Here is a 20,591-nt window from a genome sequence, read left to right on the forward strand (position 1 = left end):
CCGTAAACCTGACAATCTTGTGCAGAAAATGACTGAAGGAAAGGTTGGTGAATTTAACAAAAAATCCCCGATACCCCAGAAAAGGAATGATCCAGAAACAGTTTCCAATGCATACGGTATTTTGCTTGAGAGTAGTTTGGAAAGTTGGCTGACGTGCTGAATGCTGAAGGAGATGACAAAATATAACCTGCTGCTTCTGAGAGAGCTGTTAAAACCTGGAAAGTATTCCATTTGCTATGTTCTAAGTTTCTGCTACCCAAATGAAAAGCACAAATGCAAGCGCGTGCATAATGCCTCTTGTCAAAGACCTGCTGCCACCTGAATGGCCGAGTGAGCGGGACCCGTTTTGTCCCGCATCGTTTGCGCAGCCCCAGGATCCCAACCAGGGCGAGCGGGCTCGGTGTCGAAGCAGCCCTGTCTCTTCTCCTTGCTCCGCTCTTTCCCTTCGAGCCTTCCGCCAAAAGCACTTAAAGCCCGGGCTGGGCCCCGTTTTCCCCGGGCGTGCGGAGTGTCAGGAGGGATGTGGGGCAGGACGGCTGGCTGTCCCCACGCTCGTGCCGCCCCCCGCCCCGAGCTCTGGGCCCCCCCGGGTCCCCGAGTCTCCTCAGAGGTTTCTCCCCCACCCCCGCCCCGCAGTGGCAGGCTGCTGTGGCGCTGGCCAAGCCCGCAGCAAACGCGGACAGCCACCGCCGGGGCTCTTCTGCCGGGCGCCCTCAGCGCCCGGGAAGGTGAGGAGGGGGAGGTGAGGAGAGGCGGCAGCCCTGCGGCCGTCTCCGGGCGGTTGGCGGCTCGGCGGGCTGAGGCGGCGGCTGCCGCAGCAGCCGCGGGAGGGGGCGCGGCGGGGATGCCGGCGCGGCGGGCTCCCGCGCTCCGCCAATCACAGGCGCTGCTCGGGGCCGGGCTGCAGCCAGTGGCTGCGGCGGGGGCTGCGGCGGGCACGGGGCCGGCGGGGCCCCCGCTGGCCCGGAGGCTGCGCCGACCTTGCGGCTGGCTGCCGGGCGGCCGGCGAGCGCCCCGCTGCCGCGTCATGGGCACGGTGCCGTCGGCGCTGAAGCACTGCCTCAGCTACCAGCACCTCCTCAAGGAGCAGCTGTGGATCGGGGAGCCGGCCGCGTCGCCGCCTGCGGCTCCGCACCCCGGGCAGGTACCGCCGGGCGGGGGTGAAGGGATGGGGTGGTGCCGGCCCCGCGAGGCGCGGCCGCCGCCAGGGGGAGGCCGGGGCCCGCCGGGCGCGAGGGGCCGCTGCGCCTCGCCCCCTGACGCACGTACCCTGCGTCCCTGCTGCCCCCTGCCTGCCGCCGGCGCCCGGCCCTCGCCCCCCTCCCTGCCCGCCCCGCCCGCCGGCCCTCCCGCCGGCCACCGCCGAGGGTAAGGGCGTGCACAGAGGAGTGGGGGCCTCTCCCTCATCCCCACACGCCGCTGGGCGTTTCCTGGTCAGTATTTCAGGAGACGGCTGGTTTTAAACCATCTGACTGGTAGTGCACACACAGGTGGGCTTCTCTAGCGGCGCTGGGGGCAGGGATGAGGCAGTGTTAAAGAAATCCCCTCATCTGTGTCCCCCTCACCTGTTAAAATCCGCTGTGTGAAAAGTCATAAAATGGCAAGGTGAGACATATTTTGGCGAGGCCACAGTATTGCCCTTGTTCCTTGGAGTTTGTATTTCTCAAACTGGAGTGTGGTGGGCCTATCTGCTGTCGGGTGGAAAGTCATTACAGCCGAAGGGTGCGGAGGCAGAGCCGCCAACTCCTCTTGAGCAGCTGTACCCTCCTTTTGGCCTGGGGTGCTCTGAGTACCGTTGGAGTTGTCATGGAGGGATGAGTGAAGGTAGTTGCTCATCCTCCTGTCTGTCAGCTACAGAGAGGTGTGGAGAGTGGCTGGAGATAGTGGGGAGTGGGAGAGGAAGGTAGATGAGGAGGTACGTGGGCAGGCGGTCAAGTGAAGACCATAGGCCGTGACTGTCCTAATCATGGCTTTGGAAGGAAAGAAATGAAGGAAAGGGAAAGCTACCAGTGGCTTTTAGGGAGAGGCTGCATAAATCTGGGACACTGGAGGAAGATCTCAATATGAAGCACTCCAAGAAGGAAATAATTCTGAGCACGATATCCATCGCCTTTAATATAACAAGGCACTTACTGTTGGGGCATATTGTGTCTGAACTGTCATTCATTCCAAGTCTAACTCCAGTAATCAGTTGGTGCTTCAAACATTAAAAAACATGAACCAAGCCTAGAACAAAACTGGTTTAAAAATCATGTCTTAAAAAAATGTACTTCTTGTTCATTGCATCTTTCTCCTGTTTTCTACACCTTTCAGATATACTGGGGGTACATCTTCCATTTTTCTCCACCATCTGGAAGTGAAATTTAATTATTAGGTAGCAATGTAACTTCAGAGATGGGGAGATCATGAAAAATACAATGTTCTGAGTACCATGAGCGCTAGTAGCATTGTAATTTTGCTTCCGATGACCTGAGCTTGGTATCTCAAAAGCTACGTATATGGAATACCCAAAGCAATACTGTTGTGAGCAGAGAGCTTTTTATAGGTAAGCTCCATACAACTTCCAGCTATCACAATTCCCTGAGAATAGTGTCCATCCAGCATTGAATTTTGGGGAAAAAAATCAAATATAATTCCTTCACTTGTTTTTGTAAAAGTGGAAAAATGTTTTCGTACTGTAAAAAGAAATAAAATAGAATGAAAGGACTTTTATGTATTAGGCATGAAGCAAAGCACGATAATCCCCTTCATGTGCCCTTGCTACATTTTGGTGTGTCATTTTCTTTCAAAAGATGGGAATGTTTTTTAAAAATGCCTTCAAAATACCTTGATATGCCACTTGATTGCATAAGTCTCTGCCTCCTATCAGACAAAGTATCTGAAAGGTTCAAGGGCTTTTGCAACAGAGAAGGTTTGAAGTCAAAGATAAGCAATAATATCTTCCCAGAAAATCATAGATTGTAATGGATGCCTGTAACTTTGGTTCATTTTTGCAGTGCTCTTCTTTCATTTTCATCACCATTTTTCTTCTTCCAAGGATACAGAAAGACGTCTTCCTCAGTAAAGAGCAAACAAGAGAATTTGCTGCTTGTCCTCACTGTGCACATTGATGTGATTTTAAGCTGCATAGTTTACTGAGCCCATCGACACTAATTAAGTCCTGAGTTGGTCACTGTTAATGTTTTAACATTTGCTTCTGCATTACCTAGCTGTGATTTTTATTAGATGATTTTAATAATTTTCTTTACATGAATCTGTTCAAATTTCCATTTTTCTCATGTGGATGCTTAAACAACCCATAATGGTTTTCGTTATGCTTGAGTGCATTCGGTACCAATCCTGTTCAAGAAAAAATGTGTTCCTCTTTATGTGATCTAGAAACCATACTAGCTCAAGTTATGGTTGTAAAAAGTGTTTTTTTCGTTTTGATCAGTGTATGCAGGACAGTTATAGGGGCACCACGGTAACCACATTTATGTGGGTACACCAAGAAATAAAATAGGGGAAGGGGTTTAAGGTGCAAGAACAGTTTCCCAGAAATAATTTAGTGCTTTCATGGCTGATGAAAATGAGTTGATTTTCTTGCTGAAATCTTTTCAGGGGTTTTTCAGAATTTTTCTTTAAACACAAAGTAGAATGTAGGTGTTATTAGAGTGTTGCTACCAGGGCTCTTGTAAAACTAAAATAATCCAATTTTGTCTAAAAAATCCCAAATACATAAAAATTTGGTTATATACTGTGCTGACTAATTTGTAAAGGTCCAGGTTTAACCACTTGGAGCTGTTATCAGAGGCCAAATAATAGGTCCTAGAGTGAGTAGTGGGATGTCTTAGTCTTTGTTTTCCCTGAATTTTCCTGTATCATTTAGCCAACAATTTTGGAGTATTTTTACAACTGTATTTGACTTTAAAACATAGGGTTGCTTGAGGAGCAAAGTTATTGAAAAGCAGAAGTGAAAAGCAAAAGATAATTGGGCTAATGGCTAGATAGACAGTAAATAGAATTTTCTACTATCTTTTAGTAGAATTTGCTAATATCTATATCACTCTTATTTAGACTGCTCTGTATTACGTAAAAAAGCTATTGAACACCTGACTAGTCAACGGGACACCTAATTCCTGTTGCAGTATCTTCATCTTACTCCATTTTCTTAATTTCTTAATCTTGTTTGCTTCAGAAATACTGTTTTATGTTTCATACAAGGGGATCCTAGTTCTGCTTCATTCCCTTAGCATTACCCCAATGTATACTGTTTTTATTAATAGGACTGATTAATTTAATATTAAAGGTCTGATTAATTTTACTAAATAGGAGCTATAGCTACATGAGAATTTGTTAAGGACATGGATTTGTATCAGAACTGTAAAATGTGCTAGGATCTACCTAGAAAGGAGGTGGCAGTAGAAGTTGCAGTATTAGGGAGATTTCCGCAGTGATCGAGGTTGCTACTGGTGGTGACTCATAGCACTTGACTGGAATTTGTAATGTACTTTGTATTCTGTTTTGTAAAATGCTCAGACTGGGCAGCAGGGAGGAAGGGTGGCTCTTCATCCGTTGTTGGTGGTTGTGCTGCTGATGGTTGTCATCTAGCTTATCAGGAACCTTCTGTCTGGAAGGAGAGATGGTCTGAGAGCAACTGACACTGGTCTCATCCTACAGATTTAATGTTGTGTTCATGTAGGTTAAAATGGAATTTTAATGCATTAGGAATATGCTAAGGATACAGCAGGGAAGAGCTGTATGGCTCAAGAAGTGGTGTAGAAGACTGGGATGAAATTCAAGGATACAGAATGATTAGGTACTCTGAGACTAATAACCCAAACTAGAAACTGTGACTTTATCAGGTAGAAGCAATTGAGAAGAACCTTGGAATACTCAGAAATCACAGAAGGACTATGAGCTGCCAATACAGTACAGCTGATTAAAAAATCTGATTAAGTTCTTGGATATATCAGATCAAGTATTTCCAGTCAAACAGGGAAATGTTGTGCCATTGCAAAAGGCTGTATCTGAGGCTTGTTCAATTTTGGTTAGTCATGTTCAAGAAATTGAATTCCAGCTGGTACAAGTTAGGTCTTGCACCACTGGAATGGTCAGGAAAATGGAGATGAAATGTAAAATGACTTTGGTTTGTTTGATATCTAGTGTTACGACCTGGAGGATGGGCAGGCAAGGAGGGAAGAAGAGGAAAGAGCTGCTTAAAATAAAGGAATATGTTGCCACACAGAAACAAACGCTTACAATCTGTCTATATAGTAAATACAGAGTAGAAATTTAAAAGCTAAGTGTCAAGTGGTGACATTCTTTAATAGCTTTCTAATCAAAATAATGAGGGTGAATAACCTATATAATTTAGTTTTAGAAAAAGGATTATATGATGTGGTTTCCGTAATAGTGAAAATGATTGGATTCTTAAGAGATTTTTAAGTATATATAATAAGGAATAGAGGACTAGATATTTAAATGATGTAAAATAGAGACAATTCCAAATCCAGTTTTTAATTACATTGCATGGCTTACAATACTTCGGAAAAAATGGAATCAGTTAAGGTCAGAGTGTCAACTTCAGTGTGACTATTCATCTTCTGCCACTTTAAATCAGTCCATCCTACTGTACTCTACAAGAGGGTAGTGGCTAAACATAGCTAGGTAATAAGCATCTTTCTTTTAGACCCTTGTGTTTTAATGTACCACTAGCTAGGTGTATTAAGAGGTATAGTATGTTAGGAGTATGTTAGGACTTCCATGGTTTGGTGAGGGCTGCCTACATCTACCACAAGCAAAGCAAAAATGAGTCAAATGAAACTGTAGTCACTTGCTCTGCTGGATGTGTCTGTGACTCTAGGAGGCGTAAATCTATCTAAATAATGCTAATGTGTGCTATGTTATCTTATAGGATTTAGGCTGCCATGTCAGAATTTTTAACTGTTGTTCAGTATATTATCGTTGGAAAGCACAGTGTACATTATTGTCAGTTTTATAACTGGAGAGGAACACAAATTCTACATGCTAAATACGTATAATAACGAACAAAAGCCTGGGTCCTCTAATTTCGGCAGCTAACTTCTGTTTCAGTGCCTAGGTTGCAATGACTTATGTGCTACATGCCTAAATATCCAGACCTAAACCACACAGCCTAAGATTCCCTCATCTCCTCACTGCATGACACCCTTGGATCAAGAGATCCACACAAGTGTCTTACTTCTGCAGTTTTAATTTGCTAGTTTAGATTTTGCAATATACTATCATGTTTTAAACATATGCTAGAAACCTCTCAAATTTATTTTTAAAGTAACTCAAGAATAACAATGAAAACCACAGTCCATATGATGATTATGTATATTTGTCTTAACCACTTCTTGTATTTCATGGTTGAGTCTTGATTTAAATTGCAGCATAAAAAAAGAGGCATATGGTATTATGCTACCTGGGTGTAGAAGGCATGTCTGTTTTATTTTTATCTTTTAGCTACACCTCAGAGCAACTGATTTGAGACATACTATATTTAGTGTTCTTTTTATCTCCACGTAATTATATATTCCAGGAACAAATTCACATTTGCAGGCTCTCCTTAAATAACTATTTACGTTATTCTCATTTTTTGTTTAATTTGTTTAGTTTAAGATGTACTATCAGAATTTGCGGTCAACAATATTGCAAATCTATTAATTTATTATGAAAATTACGATAAGCAAGAAATACATCATAATTTACATTGTTTTTTTACCTGCTGAAAATTGCATATAAAGTTGCATATAAAAGAAGCTAGAGGTCCTCAACTTTATATTGCAGAATTCTTGTTTCTTGACTTTTTAAAAGGGTGACGTTACTTAAAGATAGTTAATGAAATCAGTATAGAGAAAGTATATTAATTGCATGGGACAAAGATCTTCTATCCTTTTTTTTTCTCTCTCCTTTACTCACCATTCTTACCTCATTCTGTGTTTTCATCCTGAACTTCCAAGCTATTTAGATTTTATGTTGTCTTTCATGTAATTTAAGACTAAATAACTGATCACTAAGAGACTTTGAAATTCCTGATTTCCAGCCCTTCATATTCCTCTACATGTAGAGACCTTGTCAATACAGAACTCAGTAGATGGATCTTTTTCTTGACGAGTACATCACAAGAATGGGACTTTTTTTGTTTTGTTGCAAATTCCCAAGCAACATTTATTTTCTTAATGTTTATAAGATGTAAAGCATACAAAGTTATTAAAAAACTAAAATAAATAGAAGAATAAAGTAGAAAGGATTGCTATAACTATAATTTAGAATTAAATTATAAACTATTAAGTTCGTATCAGCATGCTTTATCTTTTCTTGATGACTTTGGAGATGATAAATGACATTTGATACATGCTGACACTGAAGGTAGTAAATAAAACACAGAGATGCACTCCCACTGAATTTAGCCAGAGTAGAGAGAGTTCGATGCTGAGCTCTTTCCATAATTTTCTTTGAAGTCAAGAGGTGTTTCCCCTTTAGAAGATCCAGTCAGTAGACTTATGCCAATTTTTTCAGCCAGGTATTCTTTATGCTGCAGAATAAGAGCTCAAGAACATTGGTGGATAAAATGTTGAAGAGAGAAAGTCTGAAAAGGCTAAGTAGTTTGTTTGCTAAAGGTGCCAAACAGGATGTTAGAAGTTAAGAGGCTGATAATAAAGTGTAAGTTTGACCTAAATGGAGTCACTGACTTTTAGTTCTTTTGTGCCATTGGATTGTAAATAGCGGAAAGATAACAGGAGCTTTTTAGTTGATACAGATTTATGCTATATTGAGATTATTATGTGGGTTTAGAACTTTATAATACAGCTGGAAATATTGTAAAGGATTTTACAGATCTTGCTCTGCAAATTTGGGAATTAAAAAAATGCACAGGAAATTTCTCCTCAGACCCAACATCTGTTTTTTTGGTGAGATCCCATTTTTGACTTGTCCCACCTCCACCTCCTTCAAAGACTACATATGGGCACAGTGATGTTCGTTTCCTCTCTTGCCAGCTCAAGAAAAAAGATTAATTTCAGACACCCCATGTGTCAAATCATAATTTTAAAATTCATACATCTTGAGATCATTCTTCTTAATTCATTTTCTCATTGCCTTGGCTAAGAGTAAAGATAAGTGACTTGCCTAAGATCAGCTAGATCCAAATTTAATTCCTACTGAAATAAATGTGAATATTATCTTTGTCTCAGGTTTCAATAAGGATTTTATTTACAATTTGTGTATCTTCTAGCTTCTAGTTTGGGTGAGGAAATCTTGCAAGTGCCTTATAAGACTACTGTAAGACTTACCAGTTGGTCAGAAATAGAAGTTTTCATAAAGCAAAACATGTACTGCTCCTAATTAATCAAATTTTGTATCTTTGAACTGTCTGACAATGTGACTAATAAACAGTAGTAACAGTTGTCTCTATAATGGCTTGGATCACTAGTTTGGTTTTTTTTTACTTAGATTTGGCTTAAAGGTGAAATGCTGGGTACCTAGAATGAAGTTACACTTATTTTCTCTCAGTTTTAATGATAGGACCTTTTTTTGGTGTTTCAGAGGAAAAAGGTAGCTCCAATTCTTGCAGCATCTGGGTTGGAAGATTCACTTGTTTATGAAAGTTTGAGTTTGAGTTTCAGTTTCTATGTGAATATAACGCAATGAGAAACTGGTGCAGTGTAGGTACAGTCCAGAGGTAAAGCTGAAATGAGTTCTTGTCACCCGCTGCCCTTTCACAACATAAATATCTGAGGTGTTTAACCAAGGTGATGATTCTCTGAAATTTTAGGAATTGAAGGTTATTGAGATCCTTTGATGTGTCAAACGTGGAAGGAGTTATGTTTAAAGAAACTGGGGGACTTCAGGAAAGTAGTTATTTAGTACTTCAGTCTGTGTTGAATTCTCTTCTATTGTTTAGCTCTCTCATTCATTTAACAAAGGTGAAATATTTTCTTTAGCATTCTTCTTTTCCCCCAAAAGTATATTTAAGAAGATAGATGAAGTATGAGGGAGAAATATGTATTAAAGATGGTGTGTGGTATTGTGAACTTGCTGGGGAATGTGTACCACCTTACAATGTGTGCCAATGCACATCATAATACATATGTGGACCTTGACATACAGTGTAATGAAGTACTATGCACTCAGTAAGACTCATCAATTAACTGAACCTCAGAAAATATTGGAACAGAAAAATACTAATTTTAAGAATGGGAGTAAAAAGCTATCAGGCACAAATTTATGGGAAAAGGTTCTCTCTGGCTATCTAATCCATCCATCTTCTGTCACACAGAAAAACTCATCAGGATATTGAAACTTTGAGAAGAGTTGCTTTATTGGCTGATCTGGAATTTCTGAGATAAGAGCATGTAATATGAGACCTGTAGCTCCATGATCAAAATCAGGCTTTCGTACTGTGCTAAATACCAGTAAAGCTAATTCAGCATTTTTGCTTTTCAGCAAAAGGGAAATATTTTATTACTGCTGTATTAATGCACACTTGCATGGCCCTTTTGGGGCAGAAATGTAAAAATGGTGCACACACTTTACGTAGTGCAGTGGAGATAAAAGTTTTTTCTATTTTGTAATGTGTTGCTATGACATAAATTGTAATGAATGATAGAGTTTATTAAATATGAGAATATGAATCAGATATAGACTTTATTTTTCTGACTATCTGGTCTTTTAGTCAATCTCTCACTCCAAAGGAATCAGAAAACTGATAAATGCATGATTTTCATTTCAGGAAAATTCTTTCAGGGATATTTTTAAGGGTTGCATTTCAATCTTAAGGTATTAGAGTTGGAAGTAATCAGCTAATGACTTTTCAGACTTTTACTGGGTTAGACATAATAATTGATGGCGAAGATTTGGATCATAGTTTGGGACAAAATTCTAATGTTGCAAAAGATGCAAAAGATGCTGCAGGTGATAAGAAGGAAATTATACTTACTGTCAGAATGTTGCTGTAGCTGATATTATTTCTAGATAATTCCCTTGTGAAATGGAGATTTATTTTATGGTTGAATGAAAGTTCAATTGTTATATTACATTTGAAAGTGTTATTTGGGTTAAATATACTTCTGAGAGTGATTCTCTTATGACAAAAACCCCAGATTTATTACATGCAAAAACTGCTAAAAGGTGCATTGGTAAAAAACTGCTGGGTAGACATTTCTTCTTTGTTTGGCTGTTTTTTTGTCCACAGATGTTAGCTGTTTTGTATGGGAATAAAGGTGTTAGTTTATGAGTTTCTTGGAAAAAAAAGTTTAAAGGCTTTGAATGCATGAGATGTGTGGACTGAAGCGCCAGAGGACATTGGTGGAATGTTAGGTGAAACCCATAGGGAAATAATTCAACAGCAGCATCTGGAAAGGAACTGTATGTGGCTTTAGGGTTTACTTTTAATGCAAGTAGTTAAGATGAGATTAAATATAGGTGTTAGTATGTGAGAAATGGGGGAGCAAGGTAAGTGATGAAGGTATATCACGTGGAACACTGGGATTAGAAAAAAGATTTAACAGAATCCACAGCTGATCACAGCTGAATTTTTAAAAGCCTGGAAACATAATTTGATTGGAACTATATGTTGGCTTCATATAAAGCAAAACAGCTTACATGAAAAATTTACTGGGGAAAGAGAAGAGAAAGGATAGGCAAGTTCCTTGGCCCTGCTGTGTCTCACTTGTGCCTGAATGGTGTGAAGAAGACAGAAAGTTAAGCTACTAAGCCAGCTGGCTGTTGGCTATACAGAAAGGAATCAACTGGTGATTGAGAACTGTCTCTTGTCTCCCTGCCATATTTTGTTATTTAGGACTTGATTCAATTGCCTAAGTATAGTTGTCTGGTGCTATGTGAGATGCCCTAGGGTAGCTGAGATGGCTTATAGGGTTGCCAGATATCAAACACTATTTATGTGAGACCTGTGCCCTCTGGTGTGGTATCTGGAAGTCAAGTGGGATGCATCTCAAATGCACTAGGTGCCTGTAATTAACCATCTGACTTGTGCCCTTACTACTCAGCTGAGTTGTTTGATACGCTTTTTCGCCATTGCTAACCGTGCTGAGAAATGGCTTGATTCAGTTGGCAACGCTTCATTGCTGATGCCATTTAAGATGCCCTGTAATATCCTACTTTTCCTCCAGCTGCTAAAAAAGGCACAGGTCCTGTGTCCTACATGCTGTGTTTAGGGAACGTTAAGACATTATATGTGAATATATAAATTGGCTGTACTGGGATACCTAGCACACCTGTAAACATAAGTTCAGGTGTCTTAAAGTCCAATTGAATCTTGCCATTAAGAGCATTTCAGAATGTTTTGAGCTTAGTGAGTGGTATGGCTGGATTGCCATTTAGTCCCTAAGTATTATTATCTATCATCAGAGTTTAGAACAATCCTTTGGTCAAGACTATGTGTCACAGTAAAATGAAAGTACAGCTAATGGTAATACTATTAGATTTTATTTACTTATTTCGTGCTTAGTTAACATTGACCCACTGGTCTTATTACCAGTTTTACAACAACGCACATTTTTTTCTCATCTGCTGTACAACTTACTATCCAGAATACGGAGGCTGAAAAAAATCTTCCTAAATTCGTAAAGTCTAGAAGTGGAAGCAATAAAAAATTAGGAAATCTCATGATTCATTTTCGATGACAACCCTTAATCTTCTCAAATAGTCTGAAGTGATATGATCCTATTTTGTTTTTGTCTTTGTCATAGTTTCTCCAATACCAGTCCATTTTCTTCTGTTTGTTCCACTCCACTGTTTTCAGGTTTGCATGATAAGAACTTGTTAAAAATCTTATTTTGTTACTATTTAATGTAATAAATTGGAAATTTAACCAGTTCAGCAGAAGCTGTGACATTTCATTATGAGTACTTTTTAATAAGCTCATAAAAACTGATAATTTTTTTTTAATACTTATTTTAAAAATAAGGCATTATATCTGATATTAGTCTTTTTTCTATATTTCATGTAAGGGAAATTTTCAGTAGCTTTAATTATTATCAGTTAAATGGGCAGAAAATTATATTCTTTAAATATGCTCACGTTTGACTGATTCCATTGTGAAAATGGAATGTTTTTATAACATCAAGAATGGTGTAGTGTTCAAGATACCATAATTTCCTTCCTACTATTGGGAAATTATTATGGTAACACTTTGCAGATGTTATTTTTCTAAAGAGCTTTATAAATTTTAAATTCTCCTGAAGGATGAGTTGCCAACAGTGGCTAAATAAATAACCGTGAAACTACTGTCATTTTTATCAGTGTCTTTTGGGAAGAGAGCTATGGAAAACATAGTGGTGGGCCAGCTGTACTTGAATTAAAGATTTCCTTGATCTTTTAGGCACTGCCTTTGGACACAGAAGGTGATTTTGATGACAATAATAATTGAGAATAGTTGATTTACTTCCAACTTCTTACTTGAGTTCTTAAAGATGTATGTATATCTCACTTTTATTGACAATGAGGTATTTAAAGAGACTTACCTGATAGGGTGGATGGGCTGGCTTGTCAATGTATGCGTTTTTTCCCCCCATTGATATCCCAAAGCATTATAAAGGGCAAATTACTTTCACATGTTGGTCTTGTAAGGATGATCATGCCTCTGCTTTTTCAATGTGTGTGGAAAAACACCACTCTTTCTGCCTCCTAGAATTCTGTCTTCAGTCTTGCCTGTAAAACACCATACACACTATAATACTATTACCATAAATAATAGTAAAGGAAAGTGTGGGAGGTTTTGCCTCCAATGTCATCAGTATGCTGTTGATCTCAGTACTCTGTATCCTTTTCATCCAGCCCAGATGGCAGAGTATAATTGCTTTTCCAGGCTTTGACCAAGATAGGGATATGGATGAAAGTGAGTTGGCTGCAAATCAACTTGGTTAATGGAGAAATGCTGCTTGTTAGCCAAGGGAAGCATTTAGGGAAATAGAAAAAGGTAATGTATACACCATGTCCTGAAAATACATTTTTAATTTTTGCTGAAGTGACTGCCTGTGTTGGCTTCTTACTAACAACAGAGGCCTGTAGTACCATTTATTATTAATGATTCCATTGTAACACAAGTCTAACTGTGGCTGTCTATGCCTCTGCTACCACCTGACTCTGGTAATACATTCCCTTCATCATTATTTTGCAAGTTATCCGAAATTATTTGTGACTACAGCACATCTGTCTGCTTTTAGGTTGCATAAACTATTAGCTGTAATTGACACTTGTATTCAAACCTCTGTGATACCACGTGCTCTACATTTGTTGAAAACAGCAACAAATGTTTTTTAGAAAATGGCAAGTCAAGTTGTCAGTGATAATTCAGAAAGTTCAGACTCATCCAGGAAACTGTTATTTGACAGATTTGGTCTATTTTTTTTGTTCTGTCAAGTTGTGAATGTTTTTGTGTAAAATACAGACATAAATATTAAAGAAGGAATTTCTTTGTTTTTAAAGATTGTGAACAGTCTTTGGGCTTGATTTTATCCATCTGAGTATTTGTCCTGTAATGCTACTACTTTTTTTCAGAGCACCCAATGTCATGGCAGAGAACGGGACACGGTTTGCAGTTGCTCTTAGAACTAGCTGCTCCTTCTGTTAGACATTCAGTCCCCAATTCCTGAGATTTCCGTTCTGAAGGGCTGTCAGAACAGCAGTTTTGGTAGCCTGCATCTGCCTGTGGAATTTTCTGATCCACTGGAACTCACATTTGGCAAATTTTAAGCCATGGCCACCAGAAATGTTTGCGTGACTCCCTACTGATGTGTAATAAGTTGTTGTCCTTGGCAGTATATGTTAGAATGTAGCATGGGCTGTCATGATTTTGATGATCACAATTCTGAATGAGTAACTTTATGCAATTCAAGTGTTCATGTTTCTTACCTTTGCTTACTAAAGGGAAAGGCTTCTAGGGGTCTGTAACTATCTTCATATCATAATGATTTTTATACATCTTTTCCAGTACACTTTCACTGGCTTTGTTTAAATTGAGATATCAAAATATTTGATGAACAATAAGATTCAAACCCAATAAAATATGTACATTAATAATAAATCTAGAATGTTGACATTTATATGCCTATATTTCCCCTAAATATTTATTTCTAATATTTGAAATAATACCAGTAATTGTTTTTTAAGTAATAATGATATTATGTATGTTTCTTCATGAATGTTTATATTTTGAAAAGGTGGTCTTAATAGATTTTGCTCTTTACCATTATGTAAGGTGGTGTTGTGGTTTAAGCCCAGCTGGCAACTAAGCACCACACAGCCGCTCACTCACTCCCCCCAGGTGGGATGGGGGAGAGAATCAGAAGAGTAAAAGTGAGAAAACTCGTGGGCTGAGATAAAGACAGTTTAATAGGTAGAGCAAAAAACACCGCGTGGAGAAGCAAAGCAAAAGAAGGAATTCATTCACCACTTCCCATCGGCAGGCAGGTGTTCAGCTATCTGCAGGGAAGCAGGGCTCCATCAAGCGTAGCGATTGCTCGGGAAGACAAATGCCATTACTCCAAATGTCCCCACCTTCCTTCTTCCTCCCCCAGCTTTATATACTGAGCATGATGTCATATGGTATGGAATATCCCTTTGGTCAGTTGGGGTCAGCTGTCCCGGCTGTGTCCCCTCCCAACTTCCCGTGCACCCCCAGCCCACTCACTGGTGGGGTGGTGTGAGGAGCAGAAAAGGCCTTGGTGCTGTGTGAGCCCTGCTCAGCAGTAACTAAAACATTCCTGCTTTATCAACATTGTTTCCAGCACAAATCCAAAACACAGCCCCATACAATCCAAAACACAGCCCCATACTAGCTGCTATGAAGAATGTTAACCCTATCCCAGCCAAAACCAGCACAGGTGGGAAATACAGCTTTTATTAATTTTCTATCCAGCATAGCCATTACTATGCACCTGAGATATAACCACTGGTTAAGTTGTGTTCTGTCATTTCACTGTAACTGTGCTTTGCTCAGTTTTGGGGGTTGAAAGCAATATGTGAAAAGTTACAAAGCAAGGACTTAAACAGAACCGAAGCTAAAGAATATAGGCTAGCAATTCATGGTTTTATATGCTGCTACTGGGAAAAACATGTGCCCAGTGTAGCTCTTCAGCCTTGGAAGAAATACTGTTACATTTTGTGTTCTCTTCAAACAATGGAGAGATCAAGAAGGAAATCTAGTTTATGAAGAAACTGAGAAGGTCATGAAGAAATATAGGATAATATTGTTGCAAGATCAGTATGGTAACCCATGTAATTTGTTTGACTAAGAGTAGTAGTTTTAGAAAGCATTCCAAACCCACGACACAAAAAAAAAAAACCAATGAAGACTGTTTAAGCCTGTTTATTACTTTTGAACTCCTCACTTCCTCATGAAAGGGGAAAATGAGGAGTAGTCTAAGAATGAACGTAAGTTTAGTCTTTGATGTGATATGAAAAGCACAACAAAACAACTTTCATCCTCTCATGTATTTAAAAATGTATTAATAAATTGTTAGAGCTTATTCTTATGCTTTTAAAATAAAAGTGAAAGTAGACACCTCCAAACAGTATTCAAATATATGACTACACTTTCAGTTAAAGAAAATGGAAAGAGCCAGGGTTTCAGTTTATGTGTATTAATAGTTCAAGCTGAGTTCACTTGAATTGGTTATATGAGGCAAATTATACGTTAGAGGCAGCTGCAGGTTTTGTTTGCATCTCTGAGTGGCTAAGCACATCCACTGTAAGCAAAAAAGGTAAACTGCAAATCATAGAAAACAATATTCAGCAGGTGTTTCACACACAGTGTGTGAGAGTTGACCTCTTCTGATCTAGTATAAAGGAAAATAGTCTGAGAAGTGAGGAATTCCTTCTCTTATTCCTTCTCTTAGTCTCCTACAGATAGAGATTATATTGATTTATTAACGCTGTAGCTCTTTTGGAAAATGTGCTATTTTGTGTTAGGCCTGAAAGAAATGTCCTTTCATATAGAAAGGAGTTGCTTATTTGATTTGCTACATCTTGTTACATTTCATGGAATCATAGAATCCTAGAGTCCTTTAGGTTGGAAAAGACCTTTAAGATCATCAAGTCCAACTGTTAACCTAACACTGCTAAGTCCACCACGAAACCATGTCCCTAAGCGCCTCATCCACACGTCTTTTAAATACCTCCAGGGATGGTGACTTCACCACCTCCCTGGGCAGCCTGTTCCAATGTCTGACAACCCTTTCAGTGAAGAAGTTTTTCCTAATACCCAATCTAAACCTCCCCTGGCACAACTTGAGGATGTTTCCTCTTGTCCTACCACTAGTCACTTGGGAGAAGAGACCAGCACCCACCTCTCTACAACCTCCTTTCAGGTAGTTGTAGGGAGCGATAAGGTCTCTCCTCAGCCTCCTCTTCCCCAGACTGAACAACCCCAGTTCCCTCAGCCGCTCCTCATAAGACTTGTGCTCCAGACCCCTCACCAGCTTTGTTGTCCTTCTCTGGACATGCTCCAGCACCTCAATGTCTTTCTTGTAGTGGGGGGCCCAAAACTGAACACAGGATTCGAGGTGTGGCCTTACCAATATCAAATACAAAGGTACAATCACTTTCCTACTCCTGCTGGCCACACTATTTCTGATAGAGGCCAGGATGCCATTGGCCTTCTTGGCCACCTGGGCACACTGCTGGCTCGTCTTCAGCCGGCTGTCAATCAACACCCCCAGGTCCTTTTCTGCAGGGCAGCCTTCCAGCCACTCTTCCCCAAGCCTGTAGCATTGCATGGGGTTGTTGTGACGCAAGTGCAGGACCCGGCACTTGGCCTTGTTGAACCTCATACAGTTGGCCTGGGCCCATTGATCCAGCCTGTCCAGATCCCTCTGCAGAGCCTTCCGACCCTCGAGCAGATCAACACTCCCTCCCAACTTGGTGTCATCTGCAAACTTACTGAGGGTGCACTCAATCCCCTCATCCAGATCATTGATAAAAATATCAAACAAGACCGGCCCCAATACTGAGCCCTGGGGAACACCACTTGTGACTGTCTGCCAACTGGATTTCACTCCATGCACCACAACCCTTTGGGCCCGGCCATCTAGGCAGTTTTTTTACCCAGTGAAGAGTGCACCTGTCCAAGCCATGAGCAGCCAGTTTCTTCAGGAGAATGCTGTGGGAAACGGTGTCAAAGACTTTACTAAAGTCCAGGTAAACAACATCCACAGCCTTTCCCCCATCTACTAAGCGGGCCACCTTGTCATAGAAGGAGATCAGGTTAGTCAAGCAGGACCTGCCTTTCATAAACCCATGCTGACTGGGCCTGATCACCTGGTTGTCCTGTATGTGCCACATGATGGCACTGAAGATGGTCAGCTCCATAACCTTCCCCAGCACCGAGGTCAGACTGACAGACCTGTAGTTCCCCGGATCCTCCTTCTGGCCCTTCTTGTAGATGGGCGTCACATTTGCTAACCTCAAGTCCATTGGGACCTCCCCAGTTAGCTAGGACTGCTGGTGGATGATGGAAAGTGGCTTGGTGAGCTCTTCTGCCAGCTCCCTCAGGACTGTTGGGTGGATCCCATCCAGCCCCATAGACTTATGGGTGTCTAAGTGGTGTAGCAGGTCGCTCACCATTTCCCTTTGGATTATGGGGGCTTCATTCTGCTCCCCATTGCCAACTACCATCACAGGGAGAACAACTGGTCTTACTATTAAAGACTGAGGCAAAGAAGGCATTAAGTACCTCAGCCTTTTCCTCATTCTTTGTCACTATGTTTCCCCCCACATCCAGTGAAGGATGGAGATTCTCCTTGGCCCTCCTTTTGTTGTTAATATATTTATAGAAACTTTTTTCATTGTCTTTTATGGCAGTCGCCAGGTTAAGTTCTAGTTGGGCTTTGGCCCTTCTAATTTTCTCCCTGCATAACCGCACAACATCCTCGTGGTCTTCCCGAGTGGTCTGCCCCTTCTTCCAAAGGTCATAAACTCTCCTTTTTTCCTCAGTTCCATCCAAAGCTCTCCGTTCAGCCAGGCCTGTCTTCTTCCCCGCTGGCTCGTCTTTTGGCACGTGGGGACGGCCTGCTCCTGTGCCTTTAAGATTTTCTTCTTGAAGAGTGTCCAGCCTTCCTGGACTCCTTTGCCCTTCAGGACTGCCTCCCAAGGGACTCTGTCCACCAGGCTCCTAAACAGGCCAAAGTCTGCCCTCCAGAAGTTCAAGGCAGCAGTTCTGCTGACCCCGCTCCTTACTTCTCTGAGAATCAAAAACTCATTGTCCCTAAGACCTGGGAGATACTGTTCTATGAAATTGGTTTGCACATGTAGTACCCCTCTGGTGATTCTCGGTGCAGTTAAGTGATTTAGCACAATTGCATATTATGCCTCAGTTTTCTTTTTTATGAGAGGAGTTGTATTTGTGTATGAGACAGAGCCCTTTTACTGTTAGTTGGATTTTGGTGTATTTTTTCATGTCAGACCCTTGTTTGCTGCTTGAACAAAACATTATCCTTTGGGATTACTCTCATAGCATCTGATAGCTGTAGCCTCCACTGGGTAAGGAGATGGTGCAGCAGGATGAGACAGAGTTAATGTACAAAGCACTAACTTTCAGACATAGCTTATGGCTGCTGCTGCTCTAATCTGGAGCAAGGGATATTACTGGACTCCATCAACAAAGCTTCTACTTACAGTGCTAGCTATTAACAACTACTGCACTTTCTTTTTAGGTACAACTGATAGAAAGGGGCAGAGGGAGGGAGAAATGGGCTGCGTTCTACTCCCAGCATGTATGACTTGGGGTAAAGAATGCTCAAGGAGTATATATCTGAACTGGATGTCAGGGAGCAAGGATCAGATATTGCAAGGGTCATTGTGAATGCTCTATTTACAGAGGAGTTATGGGACAACAAGGAGGCAAGAATTCAGTTGATCTGAATTGCTTCTAATGCATAGCTTGGGCAGAAGAATAGAAATCATGCCAGTTGCTCCAAAGAGATGCTCTGAAATGGGAATTAGAATCCTCTTCATTGGACTGATGCTGCTTAAATATCCATGTACTACACGTTGCCTTTCATATACCTGGAAAATTGTTGATGTGTAAGCTATCAGTTGCTGAGGGTATATTTTGGATTGAAATGATCTGCTACAAGGGATAATGTTACTTCCTCTCTCCTATGTATTTATTGGTATTCCAGTTTTTCAGTGAGGAAGAGCTTAGAGGCAAAGATGAAATGCAGCAGCAGGATAGATTGGGAATCATGTCAGCAAGGAAGGGTGAAAACTTAATTTAGAATGATGAAAAGAGTACATCGCCTACTGAGCTCTTGGAGGAACTCAAAAGAAGTTCCTCCGATTTCTCTTGATAACTCATATGATATATAGTTAATTTGAGGCGGATATCTACTTGGGATTAAGACATCTGAATTAAGACATAAGTAGGTGTCTATAGCAGCTGCAGTTCCAGTGATAGCCAGTGCAGACTGCAGACCTAGGACAGGACTCGGTTGCCTAAACGTAGGTGCCTAGTGCCATTTGAAACACCTAGGGTACATGAGACATCCTTATGGGGTAGGCATATCCTATACATTGTAAAATGCACAAGAGACCTATTTCCTTCTGGAGTGGCATTCAGTCCCGAAGCAGTTATACAGACACGGTGACTGAGATCATCAGCCACTAGGTGTGAACCTTGGGATGACCTGAATTATTCTTTATCTCCATCAGCCATATTAAATAAAGCTCCTTCAGCTGCAATGGGAATTTAGACATCTTGCATGCCTTCAGACACCTGCATGGGGGGAACCATTTAGAAGCTCAGTTCAGTTGCCTAACAGATGCGGCTCATGCCATTTAAGATGCCCTGCAGTGTATAGACATCTTGATAGATTTGAAATGAGACCTACAGTAAATGGGCAAAGTGGGACCCATGCCCTTCCTGAGCAGCCCTTGGAGGCCAGAACACTTAAGTCATCCAGAATGATTTCAGATACATATGTTTAGACAGCAGGAATGAGCTGAGGTTTCTTAACCTTGAGCCAAACACCACTCTTAAACCTCATCTTCTGTAGCTTTGGAAGACCTATTCTAAAGGATTTCCAAAAGTTATAGTAATAGATAGATGGTATTTCGCTTTTCCAAATTTATAACTGTATGGTCCATGAGTAGTGTAGTTAAGAGTGTAACATGAATTTTCTCGTTTTGTGTAAGAATATTATTCTTAACACGGCAACATTTTTTTACAATCTCTGGAGCATTCCCTATGAATGTAATTTGTTACCTTCTGAACTGTCAGTTCATCAGAATTCTGCTCACCGGATAGAATTATTTTTACGAAATACTAATTTCTAATTTTTAAATAAAAGTCATAGTTTTTTCTGTTTATTTGTTAGTTAATATTTGCACTTTGTGACCTTTGTTTTTACCATTAAAGTCCCCTTTGTAAACAGGATTAGATCAAACAACTGGCCACTCCAGCAGCATAAGCATTTACAGTTTAGTTGAATACCCCTGTGTTTAAAATCATATTTATGCTGTTTTCATATGAATGACTTGTATTTTATTGTAAACAGCCCTTCAGCAATTTAGTAAGTGTAGTAGCAGATTATATTAGAATTTAATAATTAATGGAAATGACAGTAGAA

General features: G+C 40.6%; 1 protein-coding gene across 3 annotated transcripts in view; it reads left to right on the forward strand.

The window, feature by feature from the left end:
* The first annotated feature begins 1,027 nt into the window (after window positions 1-1,027).
* The window catches only part of HMGCLL1 (3-hydroxy-3-methylglutaryl-CoA lyase like 1), an 84,887-nt gene continuing 65,323 nt past the window's right edge, over window positions 1,028-20,591 (forward strand). For all 3 annotated transcript variants that reach the window (XM_059834589.1, XM_059834594.1, XM_059834595.1), the window contains exon 1: window positions 1,028-1,144. In XM_059834589.1, the coding sequence (XP_059690572.1) occupies window positions 1,028-1,144 (117 nt within the window). The remainder of the gene's footprint in view (window positions 1,145-20,591) is intronic.

The sequence above is a fragment of the Gavia stellata genome, chromosome 2 (genome assembly GCF_030936135.1).
Source record: "Gavia stellata isolate bGavSte3 chromosome 2, bGavSte3.hap2, whole genome shotgun sequence".
Classification (NCBI taxonomy): Eukaryota; Metazoa; Chordata; class Aves; order Gaviiformes; family Gaviidae; genus Gavia; species Gavia stellata.